General features: G+C 39.0%; 1 protein-coding gene and 1 long non-coding RNA gene across 5 annotated transcripts in view; one reads left to right on the forward strand and one right to left on the reverse strand.

Moving 5' to 3' along the window:
* Positions 1-12,389, forward strand: part of LOC119169632 (uncharacterized) — a 128,213-nt gene that overhangs the window by 91,262 nt on the left and 24,562 nt on the right. For all 4 annotated transcript variants that reach the window (XM_075887165.1, XM_075887167.1, XM_075887166.1 and 1 more), the window contains exons 6-10: positions 2,021-2,190; positions 7,113-7,157; positions 7,850-7,968; positions 9,567-9,798; positions 10,758-10,956. In XM_075887165.1, the coding sequence (XP_075743280.1) occupies positions 2,021-2,190; positions 7,113-7,157; positions 7,850-7,968; positions 9,567-9,798; positions 10,758-10,956 (765 nt within the window). The remainder of the gene's footprint in view (positions 1-2,020; positions 2,191-7,112; positions 7,158-7,849; positions 7,969-9,566; positions 9,799-10,757; positions 10,957-12,389) is intronic.
* Positions 434-9,680, reverse strand: LOC142796465 (uncharacterized). The gene is made up of 2 exons (XR_012893855.1): positions 9,543-9,680; positions 434-2,205 (listed from the first exon to the last, which is right to left on the reverse strand). It is a non-coding gene; the product is annotated as an uncharacterized LOC142796465 (long non-coding RNA).

The raw sequence follows: 12,389 nt of genomic DNA on the forward strand, positions 1-12,389 counted from the left end.
ATTTTTTACCATTCTATTGAAACTAATGACGATCACCAAGTCCTACAGAAAGACCTTGAGCTTGTTTCTTTTTGGTGTAACACTTGCATAGTGAAGGTTAATGTTGCTAAATGTAAAATCATTAGCTTTAGCTGCAAGTGTACTACACCTACCTTTCGTACCATATGAATAACACGAATATCTTGTATAATGCACAATACAAATATCTTGGTGTTCATCTAACTTCTACCCTTTTATGGTCAACTCATATTGAATACATTTGCACCAATGCATCAAGATCATTGGGCTACATACGTTGCAAGTTACATCATTCTACTAATAATATTTGCAAACTAGCTTATCAAACATTTGTAGAACTGCAGCTTAAGTATGCGGCATCCATTTGGTCTCCACATCAAAAATATCTAATTGAAAAAATTGAATCTGTACAAAATAGAATGTAACATTTTATTTTACGTTGTTACGATCATAACAAAGGCATTACACAAATTAAACTCGACCTATCTTTTCATTTTTTACATAATTGTTGGGATATTGCCCTGCTATCATTGTTTTATAAATGCATCTATAATGCACCTTCATCATTTTTGCAGCTTTAAACTCCCTTATATAGGTCACAACGTTTATATAATCAGTTTAACTTCATGCGAATTCACAGAAAGACCGATTCATTTAACTGTTCCGCTCTTCCCAAAGCCATTCGCCTTTGACCTTCCTAACACCATCGCTTCCGAGGATAATCAAGAAAACTTTAAGCATTTAAAAAACACACTTTTGTTAAAATAATTTTTCATGCCCCCACAACTGTGTTCTTGTTTTTTTATAGCCTTTATCATCATTTGTATGCTATTTCACGTTACATATGTTTTTGTATTGACCGCTGTACGTCGCATTCATTCTATAATTACATTGTTCGTATTTGTGTGCCCAATTTGATTGTGTAAATGAGCTGTCATGATTCACAGAGTGTTTTTTTTTTCCTTGCTTCTTTTTTCGGTATAGCACATAATGCAATCGTATCATGCAATGCATTCCTGCTTGTGTTATAATAACAGTTTTTATATTGTTCTCATGTATTTTGGATTTTTCTGTACAATATACACATTAAAAAAATTTCTTTGTATTACCCCTCCCCTCACATAATTCCTCTAGGGGTCTGTAAGGTACTTTTAAATAAAAATGAATAAATAATCATATGCACTTTTTTACCTTGCTCTCAATAACCAATGTATTTTATCACATAAATAAAAATATACGTTTTTTTTTCATATTTTGTGAACATGGCTGACACTTTATAACTTTCACATATTCTGCACAGTTGTACTTGCAAATGTAGGGAGTTGGGGCACATTGGCAGAGGTCAAGGCAGTTCTGCTTAAAAAAAAATAACAAAAGCAGTAAAACATAATACATACTGGCCTCACTAATATGCAACCAGTTAATAATGCAAATGCAGTATTGAAATACTAATGCAGAGTGAAATCATAAAGTGAACAATTATAAGCTGCAGTGATGGAAAAAATAGTGTAATTGGTTATATTTACTACCTCCTCAGAAAGTCTATTCCATTTCTTAATTTCATGGGAAGCACCTGCTCAGCTGGGCAGTAGGGCGGGTGTTGTCTTATATATTGTTTCATTGTTTCACGTTAGGTATCCCAAGGTAGACAGAAGTTTCGTAGGGGGGAGTGGCAAAGAGGGCACATCTTGGCCATCACAAAGGCATTACACAAATGCTACAGAAGGGCGCGGCTGAAGTTGAGATGAAGCACGCCGGCCAGATTCATCGAGTGAATGAGCATGAAGGGGTGCCAGGTAGGAGTATGGAGGGGGTGCAGCGTCGATTGGACAGACAGGCACCCCTTCCTGTCTAATCGATGCAGCACCCCCTCCGTCCCCCTATAATCCTGCTATAATCCTGACATTCAGACATGCACACGGCATACTCAGGAGTGGCTGTGGTGTGGAAGCCTTGCTGCTCGTTCTTCAACCATTTGCTACCTACTCTCCTGACTTTGTAGCAGGCGCCTGGAGGCTTCCAGACAAGAGACACAAGTGGGGCTGCCAGTAGTCATGGCTTGCAACTCCTGCCCGGTAATCTTGCCACGGACAGCGAGCAGCAGCAGCAGCAGTTACTCAGCATGCTCAGCATGCCGCCCCAGCAGCCGTCTGTTGTACCACTCTACAGAAGGTGCGATTCTGCAAGCTGCCACCATATATGTACTACATTGTAAATTCTTCTAACTCCACCTCTACAAAGCAGTCATCTTTAGAATAAAGCGTATATCACTGACAAAATATCTAGTGAAATGTAATGCAGTGGCACTTGTTTATTGTTGCTGGAGAAAATGTGCTCTCATTGCAACCTTGTTGAGTTATACAATTAAGCAAGAACATTTTCTGGCTTTGAGCCCATGTCAGCTGTTGTCATCCATAGTAGTCCTTGAGTACATGCCACCACCATACTTCCTGCTCAGAGCACAGAAGGAGCATATTTATTTATTTATTTATTTAAATACCCTAAAGGCCCGAATGGGCATTACATAGGGGGGGATAGAGTGGGGTTATGATCACAAGTACAGTACAGAACATAAATGAAGGCAGAGATGGTATACATGTCTACTGCATCGAGAAACTGAAGTGCAATCCAGAAACAAAGCCTAACAACAATAGATTACATTGAATGAAAAAAGGGGTTCATGCCAAATGCACTTTAAAACAGTAAACAAGGACAAAAAAGCGCGATCAGTACACTCAACAACAGTGTGCAAAAAAAAAGAAAAATAATAAAATACAGAGGGAAACATAGAAGAAGAAGAAAAACAAAATAAAGATTTATGCGTCATCAAAGAACTTCAAGAAAGGTTTTGAGTGCATGTTGAAAAGATGATGAATCGGACAGTTCTACGATGTGAGCAGGTAACGCGTTCCATTCTGCGATTGCAAGGACTAAAGGAGAGTTTTTATATCTTTCTGTTTTAGTGAAAATTGGTTTAACTTTGAAAGTGTGGTCTATCCGGGCGGAGATATGAGGTGGTGGAATGATATGAAGCTGGGAAAACGGCGTGCTACTGTGGTACAGCGAATGAAAAAAAGATAGTCGAGCCAACTTTCGGCGCATGGCGAGCGAGGGAAGATGAAGTGAATTCTTTAAAGAAGATACGCTTTGGTAACGTGAGTACGTGGACGTGATGAACCGGGTTGCCTTGTTCTGGACAGATTCCAAAAGGTTAGTTAGGTTTGCGCCCTGAGGATGCCATATGATTGAACCGTATTCTAGTGAGGGCCGGGTAAGACAATTATATGCATGAAACCTGGTTTCCTTAGTGGCTAAATGTAGGCGCCTTTTGAGAAGGCCGAGTTTTTTAAGGGCTTTAGTAGATATGTATTCTATGTGGCACGTCCACTTTAAATTCGCCGTAAAGAACACACCTAAATATTTAAACGATTGAACTGAATCTATTGGAGTATCATTTATTTTGTAGTAAGCGGGAACTGTCTCGAGGGTAGGACTAAACATTATGTGTTTGGTTTTTTCTACATTTATTTCCATTTGCCAGCGGCTACACCATTCCTCTAGCCTAATAAGATCAGATTGTAAGATAATTGTATCGTCTGGATTAGATATTTCTCTATACACTGCGCAATCATCCACAAACAAGCGAATTGGTGATTTTAGGCTGCATGCTATGTCATTGATGTAAATCAGGAATAAAAGAGGACCTAACACTGACCCCTGAGGGACCCCAGATGAAACACGTGTTTGGTTAGAAATATGATTGTTTAACTTGACTGTCTGGAAACGATTGGTTAAAAATTCTTCTATCCATCGTGTTGTGTTTTGGTCGAGTTGGAGTTGGCGAATTTTTAGGAACAGACGTTTATGTGGCACGCGATCAAAGGCTTTCGAGAAATCAACAAAAATTGCATCAACAGGACGGGACACGTTTAGAGAAGAATGAAGGTCAGTTACCAATTCAAAGAGTGGTGTTTGGCAAGATAAATCTTTACGAAACCCATGTTGGCTGTTTAGGAGCAGTTTATTCAGATTAAGGTGGTTCATTATATGCGTGAATAATATGTGTTCGAGTAATTTACAACAGATTGATGTTAGTGAAATTGGCCTGTAGTTATTGGGAACTGTATTGTCACCAGACTTAAAAATTGGGGTCACATGCGCTGATTTCCAATCATCTGGTATAAATCCTGAATCAAGTGATTGTTGAAAAATCAAACAAAGAAAGTATGACGAAAAGGGACTTGTTAATTTTAGAAGTTTCGCGCTAATTCCGTCTGGTCCGGGGCTAGTCTTGGGTGCCAAACGATCTATTGCGCAGGCTACGCCATGCGTAGTGATTACGATAGCGGAAAACGGGTGTTGAACGGTTAGTGACGGCAAATCAAGAGAGCTATCTAGTGGTCGCTCAGCAGTGAAAACTTGAGAGAAGTAGGTGTTAAGTTTTTGAGCACATGCTGCAACAGGCAAGGTCTTGCCATCTTCACTTGTGATGGGTGGGGCAGAGTTGTTGTTCTCTGAATTAATAACATTCCAAAATTTTTTAGGGTCTGTTTTTAAAAGGTTTGGGAGCGTGCAATTGTAAAATTCATTTTTGGCCTTGCGAATTGCATCCGCGCACGCGCTGGATGTACTCTTGTATTTAAGCCAGTCGTGGGGGTCGCTCATTTTAGTGGCTTTCTGGTAGGCTCTTTTCTTTTTATTTAAGCTTCTTTTTATTTCTCGAGTAAACCAAGGGTCATTTACTCTTTCGCTTATTGATAGTTTAGGTACACACAATTCCTCCACTTCCTTTAGTTTATCGCGGAACAAACACCAGTTATGCTGTACTGAACGATGTGCAAAGTTGTGTTCAAAGTCTTCAGAGAAGCTCTGCAACAAACCGTTTAGTTTTTCAGTGTTTGTTTGGCTGTAGTCTGAGATACGTTTCTTCACTTTAGATTTGTCGGCACGTGGTAATGACAACGAGCAATGTACGGCGTTATGGTCACTGATTTTGTCCAGTATGTTTGTTTTAGCAAGCTGTGGGTTATTTGTGAGGACAAGATCTAGTATGTGGTCGCCACGCGTCGGTTCATGTACGAGTTGTTCGAGATTATGAAAATGAAGTAAGCGCAGAAAGCTTAGTTGTTCATGGCGATTGCGTTGAGCATGAACGGTTAGGGAGGCCCAGTCAATATCAGGATAATTAAAGTCACCGGCAAGAATTAACAGACAACTCGGGAACTTGAGGAAAATGGAATCGATCGAATCATTAAGAATTTCTACGAAATCCTGCCGGCTATCAGGTGGCCGGTAGCAGGCACCGATGACGCAGTGAACATGTTCAAAATAGCAAGAAACCCAAACGATTTCAAGAGGGCAGGGAATGGAAATAAGAGATGGGTGAAAACCAGATTTCACACCGATTATAACTCCTCCCCCTCGGCAGCCCGCTCTGTCTTTGCGGAAGAGCGCAAATGACGAGGGATGTGTTAGGTCAATGTTTGGAACGTCTTCAGATAGCCATGTTTCGCTGTCTACAAATATATCAGCCGAACACGTGAACAAAATAGCATTTAGGGCGTCAATTTTGTTATAGATGCTACGAAAATTTGCCACGAGTAAGGATAAGGGTTTGCTTGACTTTGTTTTGTAAAGAGGCCCTTTAGAAGTTCGTTGTGGGGTGGGTGCTTTCGTTGAGGCTACCTTGACAACGCAGTGATTTGCAGCATCATAACAAAAAGTGGAGTTGTGCATGTGCAGTTTATTAAAGCGCACTCTGTATTTCTCGGTGCTTTTTCTGTTCGATTTCGCGAAATCGCACAGCTTTTTTCGGGCTAGCTGTACTTTGGGTGAAAAATTTTCTTCTAGCCAGACTTTGCGCCCTTTAAGATCTTTCAATTTCGAGGCGTTACTAAGGGCTTCCAGTTTTGATTTAAAGTTAAGAAACTTGACAATAATGGGACGGTGAAAGTCAAGCCGGGGTTTCCCAAGTCTATGGGCTCTCTCAATGTCTCCATCTACGATTTCAAGGTGGGTTGAAAAAAACTCTTTGACAATACGTTCCGATTCTGCGTATCCTTCATTTTCTTCTTCCGGAAGGCCTTTAATGATAAGATTGTTACGCCTCATTCGGTTGTTCATGTCATCAACGACATCCGCAAGACCTTCATTTGTTTTACAAACATTCGCCTTAACTTCCTGCACAGAATCAGCCACTACGTCAAAAGTTTTTTGGAATTCCGATAGATTGTTCACAGTTTTTTCGATATCAGTCAAACGGGCCTCAATGCATATGCACCGAAAACGAGTGTAGACTGATCATGCGATGGTGTGAAACTACCTGATTCTGTTCATGCATTTTCATGACACTTTTGCCCATGAGTTTAAGAAAAGTCATACTACAACAAAGTGTGTGAGCGCATTACTGTGGAAAGATTAAGCGACATTATGCTAAAATGTTTAGATAGGTAGTAAAATTATGCTTCTTGAATTACGTACGCATCAGGCATACAATGACCAAAGACTTAGACTGATTCTTTATCATATTTGTCAACTCAGTCCTGTTTTCATCTACCTTGCCACATAGCCATCATTCCTTTTGTTCAAATTTGCAGCTGGCGTTCGGCATATGGGTAACTTCAGCTCTGGCAACTCAGTACGTTCTACATCTGCTTACAAAGTAATTTAAAAGTAAATTTAAATTGGCTTGAGTACTTGTTAAATTGCCCTGAAGTGCTACACTGGCCAGATATGAAAGTTATGTTAAATGAATAAAAAATGGATAAAGCTGACTGACAAAAAAATGAGATTTACATTGCCTCTATTGTGTATCTACTTGTTGCATATATTTTGTAATGATTCTGTTACTGTCCATTAATTTACTTTTTTATCATTGGGGCACACATGCTGCCCTATCATCAATATCACTGGAGTCACAGTAGTGTATGATCTTTCTGTGATGCAGCATGCATTTGAAACTTACTAAGAAGCTTAATTGCAAGCTTTTTAGCGCAACTTTTTACACAAAGGGCAATTATGGTATAGTAATTTATGAATTACCAACCATAGCTCGAAGCAATGCTTAGATCAACCAGCTTACTTTTTCATTTTAGGTTTCTCCAACAGCAGCCACAAATGCAAGATCTGGACGATCTGGGGTGAGTACAGCAAGCGTTACTTATCCTCTATGCGATTTCTGTCATAGTAAATTGCAAGTGACTTGCCATAAAAACAGATTCATTCCATTTTCTTTCTCTTCCCCATAAATTGAGCCATAAATGAGCAGAATAAATAGCATTAAGTATATATATATATATATATATATATATATATATTTATTTAGACACTATATCATCACGCCTAGTTTGGCCATTACAGAATAAACATGCAGACAGAAGCTAAGTAACTAATAAAAGAGCTTATATGTGATACTATTGTAATTAAAACTAGCTGGGAATTCGGATTTACTGAGACCCTCCTGTCTGCCTTTTTGAATATACCACACAATGAGGTGATATTGCATTTTCTATGATCCACCACATGGAGGTATGGAATTTTCATTTTCGAACAAAAGTAATATTTTATGACACTATTTTCAACTTGTTTTCTCTTCTTTTTTTGCTCTTTTTCTTTCTCGCTTGATATTATGTCACCGTTTGGCAGGAATTATGAAAGAAGCTTTGATAATGATAAAGGCACATAGTAGGTGAACCACTTCTTTCTCTTATAAGTGTGCTGTAATTATTCCTAGGCGTCTTATAAAAACTGTGTGTAATGTTTACGTTCATGCGCCTTGAATATTGGAACTGAATGGTGGCTGACTTTTTCGTACTGTTGCTCTTTCCATCAGCCAAGATGACTTTATGCGCGACGAAGTTCCCGACTGCTCAGGGGGCTCTAATCCCAAGCGGAGACGACTTTCCGATGCGAGTCAATCAAATGGCCTTGTGCAAGTGAAACAGGAGCCAGGTAAAGCAGTACTTTCTTTAGCGTAATGTTGAAATTGAAAATTATGTAGTACTTGTACTAAAGATATACCAAAGTGCTCTGGGAAATTGCAGGTGATTGACTGGGCCAATTTGGTACCAGTATAGTTCAATAAAACTCAAATTTTACTCTATAACACACTATCATAGCTTATACCTATCACTTATCAATAACTTTCACTTATTGGAGCAACACATAGTTATACTGGCAATAATGGTAGGGAAATGGCATTGAGCATCTATACCACAATTAAAATCTGAGAGCATAGTTGAATCAAAGTAGAATGTCTTTGACCAGCATTTACCTTAAGAACACTCATAAGTGACATAACGAGAGGGTAATGATTTCGCAATTTAGCACCTTACTTTGATGTCAATTTAACTTCTACATTAAGAACCATTCAGAATGCATGTCTGTTACACAAAGTGACTGGTATAACAATTAAAAAATGTGAATATAGGGACTGGGTAATTTTTCTTTATTCATGCAGTGTGAGCTTTCTTAAATGAAGAATCCTGCAAATCATTCATCTCTTTGACAGACAAAACTACATATTCCCATTTACGTACACATTAGTACAGTCAAACCTCAACATACAGTGAGTATTTATTATAATGAAAACACTTTTTTGTTTAATGAAACTTTATTGTAGTGAGTTTTTACTGTATCTATATTTCAATGTTATTATGATCGTTAAAAACACAGTAATCACAAGCACAGGTAAAAGAGCAACCTCTTTATGGGTTAACTTGTGCCCAGAAAAGCAAACAACACTCATATCTATAGTACAATGATAGCAGCGAGTGCATTGTTGGTCATCGAACTCTGGTTAAGAGATCCAATGCACTAGCTATTTATACATAGCGTATTCCAGCACAATTGCTGATGTATTTCATAATCCATTCCACTAAACTCATACCTCAATATAACACAAAGTTGTATCTTACACGAAGAAAGTTTGATATGTCCACAAATTTGTAATAAGAGTACATTCTTAACACTATATCTATTGCAAGACTATTTTTTAATTATTTCATCATAACCGGTATTCGTTATATTGAGATTTGAGTGTATTTGCCACCTGCATTTGATCTAATTATAGCCTGTGATGAGTTCAAAAAGCATGTGCTAGTGATAATTACTGTGCACATTGTAGCTGTTCCAATTTGATTATATTACACTAACCTTCATTACACATAGATGTCACATGCAATGATATCGTGAATGCAACATAGTATATGTAGAATTTACTTACTAGCAAATACACTTTAATAGCTGAAAGCTTAAGGGAAACTACGAAATCAATTTCTTTAACATGTTTTTCGTTCCTGCTTTGAGCAAAATGTATTAATTATTATAGCACAACAATTTGGCTCCCCAAAAGTGTCACGAGAGACGTACGATGAGACGTATGCAGACCTTTTGAGTCCCCGTAACAATATTAGTACCTCCTCTCTTTGGGTGTGGTGTTTTGCCCGTCTAATGTCTCACAAAATGCGTGAATAATATTCTCACATTTTTGTAATTTATTTTTCAATTTTATGGAGCATACTCACATTTTGTGTATATCATGCATGCAGCTGGGCCTTCAGCAACGGCAACGACATCATCAATGACAACAGCAGCGGCTGCCTCCGATGCTGTTGCACCTTCGCTGTCTCTCGTAGACGATGAGTGCAGCTATGACGCTGCTGCGGGCGGAAGTTCACTCGACGGAAGCGGCTTTGCAGACACCAACGTGCCCTGCATTAGCTTCCAAAACTTCCAGGAGCACACATGGCTCCCACTTCATGACAGGACCCTCCAACCACTGTGAGTATACGAGCACAAGTAGCCCTATTTTGTGAGCAAAAAGTGAATGAGAGTGCACTATTCTGCCATTGTGCGTTCATTAAGTGGAAAGATGTGCGTGCATGAGTGTGTGCGTGCATATCAGTCAGTCACTCAACAAACTTTATTCCAGTCCTAAGGAACTACAGAGTCGTAGTTGCGGGCTGTGCCCACGTAGGGGTCATGGTCCTCTGCCCGTTCGCAGGCCCTTAAGACAGCTCTTAGTTGCTCCTGGAGATTGCCAATTTTGAAAGCTTCTTCTCAGTCCTCTTGTTCATTAAAAAAGGCATGTTGTAACGCCGAACATTGCCAGAGCATGTATACTAATGAGCAATACTCTTCGTAGCACTCATATATACCTTTGACAACTAGGATTGGAAATGCCCTGCACATCTTTGCAATACAGTACCACACTTCGGCTACTTTTCTTTCTGTCTTGAGTGAAAATGAATGGTTCAGTTCGAAAGCAGTGACAATAACAATACCAAAAGATTTGAATTTTTTATGCACTTCACAAAAATGCCCAGATATACCTAAAGTTACTAAAAAAAACCTAAAAAGTTTGTTGAGATTTTGTCCTAAATTATGCTCTGAGAATGTAAATTTGCTGTATGACCCGTAATGTATAAAAAAGAAGGGTCTCAAAAAGAAGGCACATTTTTTTATGCAAAACTTTGTCTTCTGTCTTCCAATCTCCGATCATTTATAAACTGTCATGAATTACCTGAGTGCTGAAGATCTGTTTGAGAATGCAGATTGTGAATCGAGATTGTGAACGAGTTTACCGTAAAGCAACTATACCAACAGCAGTAGCTTATCTGCAGTGGCGAACAAACAATGCAGTGCTTTCATTTGATTGATTCATGCACATTCTTTTGGAAAATCTTTCTCTTCACGTTGTTATGTCAGACTGCCATACTCAGAGTACGTGCAACTTGCAGGCAGCCAGTCGTATTCCGGGCCGATGCAGACAAGGGGTTCAACTTCAGTGCAGCGGATGAGGCGCATGTTTGCCAGAAGAAAAACCACTTCCAGGTCACCGTGCATGTGCAGGCCTTCGGTGATCCTGCCTATGTCAAGGTCCCTGATGGACGCCTGCAGAAGATCGATGCCTTCTACCTGCATTTCTTTGGTGTCAAGGTACAGATATACTTAATGACTGCACAGGTGGTGCATTGTTACTAGTGCACGAGCCACAGCATATAATACTGATATAAGCATACAGAAATGTGAACTGCTTGACGGATCAATGTTGGCTGTTACCCACCATGCAGAGTTGCCTGCTGTGCTTATAATAAACGTATCTGGGCTTCCTTTTTTGCTGAGTCACTCTTAGAACTCTCAGCTCGCCTGTTGCAATTTTCGGGCTTATTTGCATTTTCCCAGAATATATGGTTATTTTAGTGATCATCTTCTTCACGAATGGTGTGTTTGTCGATGGTTTTGAGTAGCTGAGTGTATAGTGTGTGTACGTTTCACTATTAAGAAGTGTGCAGGTTTGTCGTAGCACCCCTCTCCCCCCACGCCCTACCAAGTCAATGGATAAGACAAATTTTATGCCCCCCTTCCGCCCCCCTGCCGAACCTTCTCCCCCGTGCACACGCCTATAGTTGAGTGTTGAAGTCAAACGTATGTTGGAGAATCTACAAGTAATGTTAATCATTCACCGGCAAACGTGCCTTCAATCGAATGGAGACCTCCCAGGAGATAATATTAAAAGGGAGCTACTATATATGCTTTCCTTCATAGTTGCGCATACTTTCACAGTACAAAACAATTGACAGATTTTTAGAACTCTCCTTTGTATTGAAGTGATAGTTGCTTTAATCATTACTAAAAATATTTCTCGGAATGGAAAATTTATAATGTGTCCACTTCTTTTGGGCTTGTTTCATAATGAGTACTTGCTTGTTTGCTCCGTAGCATCTGGCAACACTGCCACCATGGTAGCTTAACAGCTATGGCATTAAAGAGCTGAGCTAAAAGGCGTGGCTTCAATTTGCGGCCGCTGCATGAAGTCACATTTTGATGAGATCATAATGCAAAAATGCTTGTGCACTCATATTTAGGTGTGCATTAAAAAAAAACCCTAGGGGTTCATTATTAATATGTAGTCTCCCACTATAGCATGCCTAATAACCATAATGAGGTTAATAATATTATGTGTTGATATAATTAAATTCTTATCGATATTTAGTTTACTTCATAGTGAAATATTGAAAATATTTCATTTATTATCAACATTATGTATTATACTTTTTGGTAATTTTTGTGATTGCCTTGTAAAGATTTTATTGGTCCGGTCAAGCTGTTCAAAGCAGTTTTTAGCTTATGCAACTCTTAAGAACCTCCATCTGAGAAAAAAAAAAGATTTGATTTGATCTGTTATGACATGTAAAAATGTCCATATTTAATTTTGGACTGTTGGCTATTTCGTGCAGTAACATTTTTACACTAGCAATTGCACTGCAGTGAATCAATCTAGGATTCACAAAAATTTCTTTTACATTTGTACATCTTTTATTGGCCAGCATAAGACATGTTACAACCCTAATGATAACAATCAGTGGAAT

The sequence above is a fragment of the Rhipicephalus microplus genome, chromosome 2 (genome assembly GCF_043290135.1).
Source record: "Rhipicephalus microplus isolate Deutch F79 chromosome 2, USDA_Rmic, whole genome shotgun sequence".
Classification (NCBI taxonomy): domain Eukaryota; kingdom Metazoa; phylum Arthropoda; class Arachnida; order Ixodida; family Ixodidae; genus Rhipicephalus; species Rhipicephalus microplus.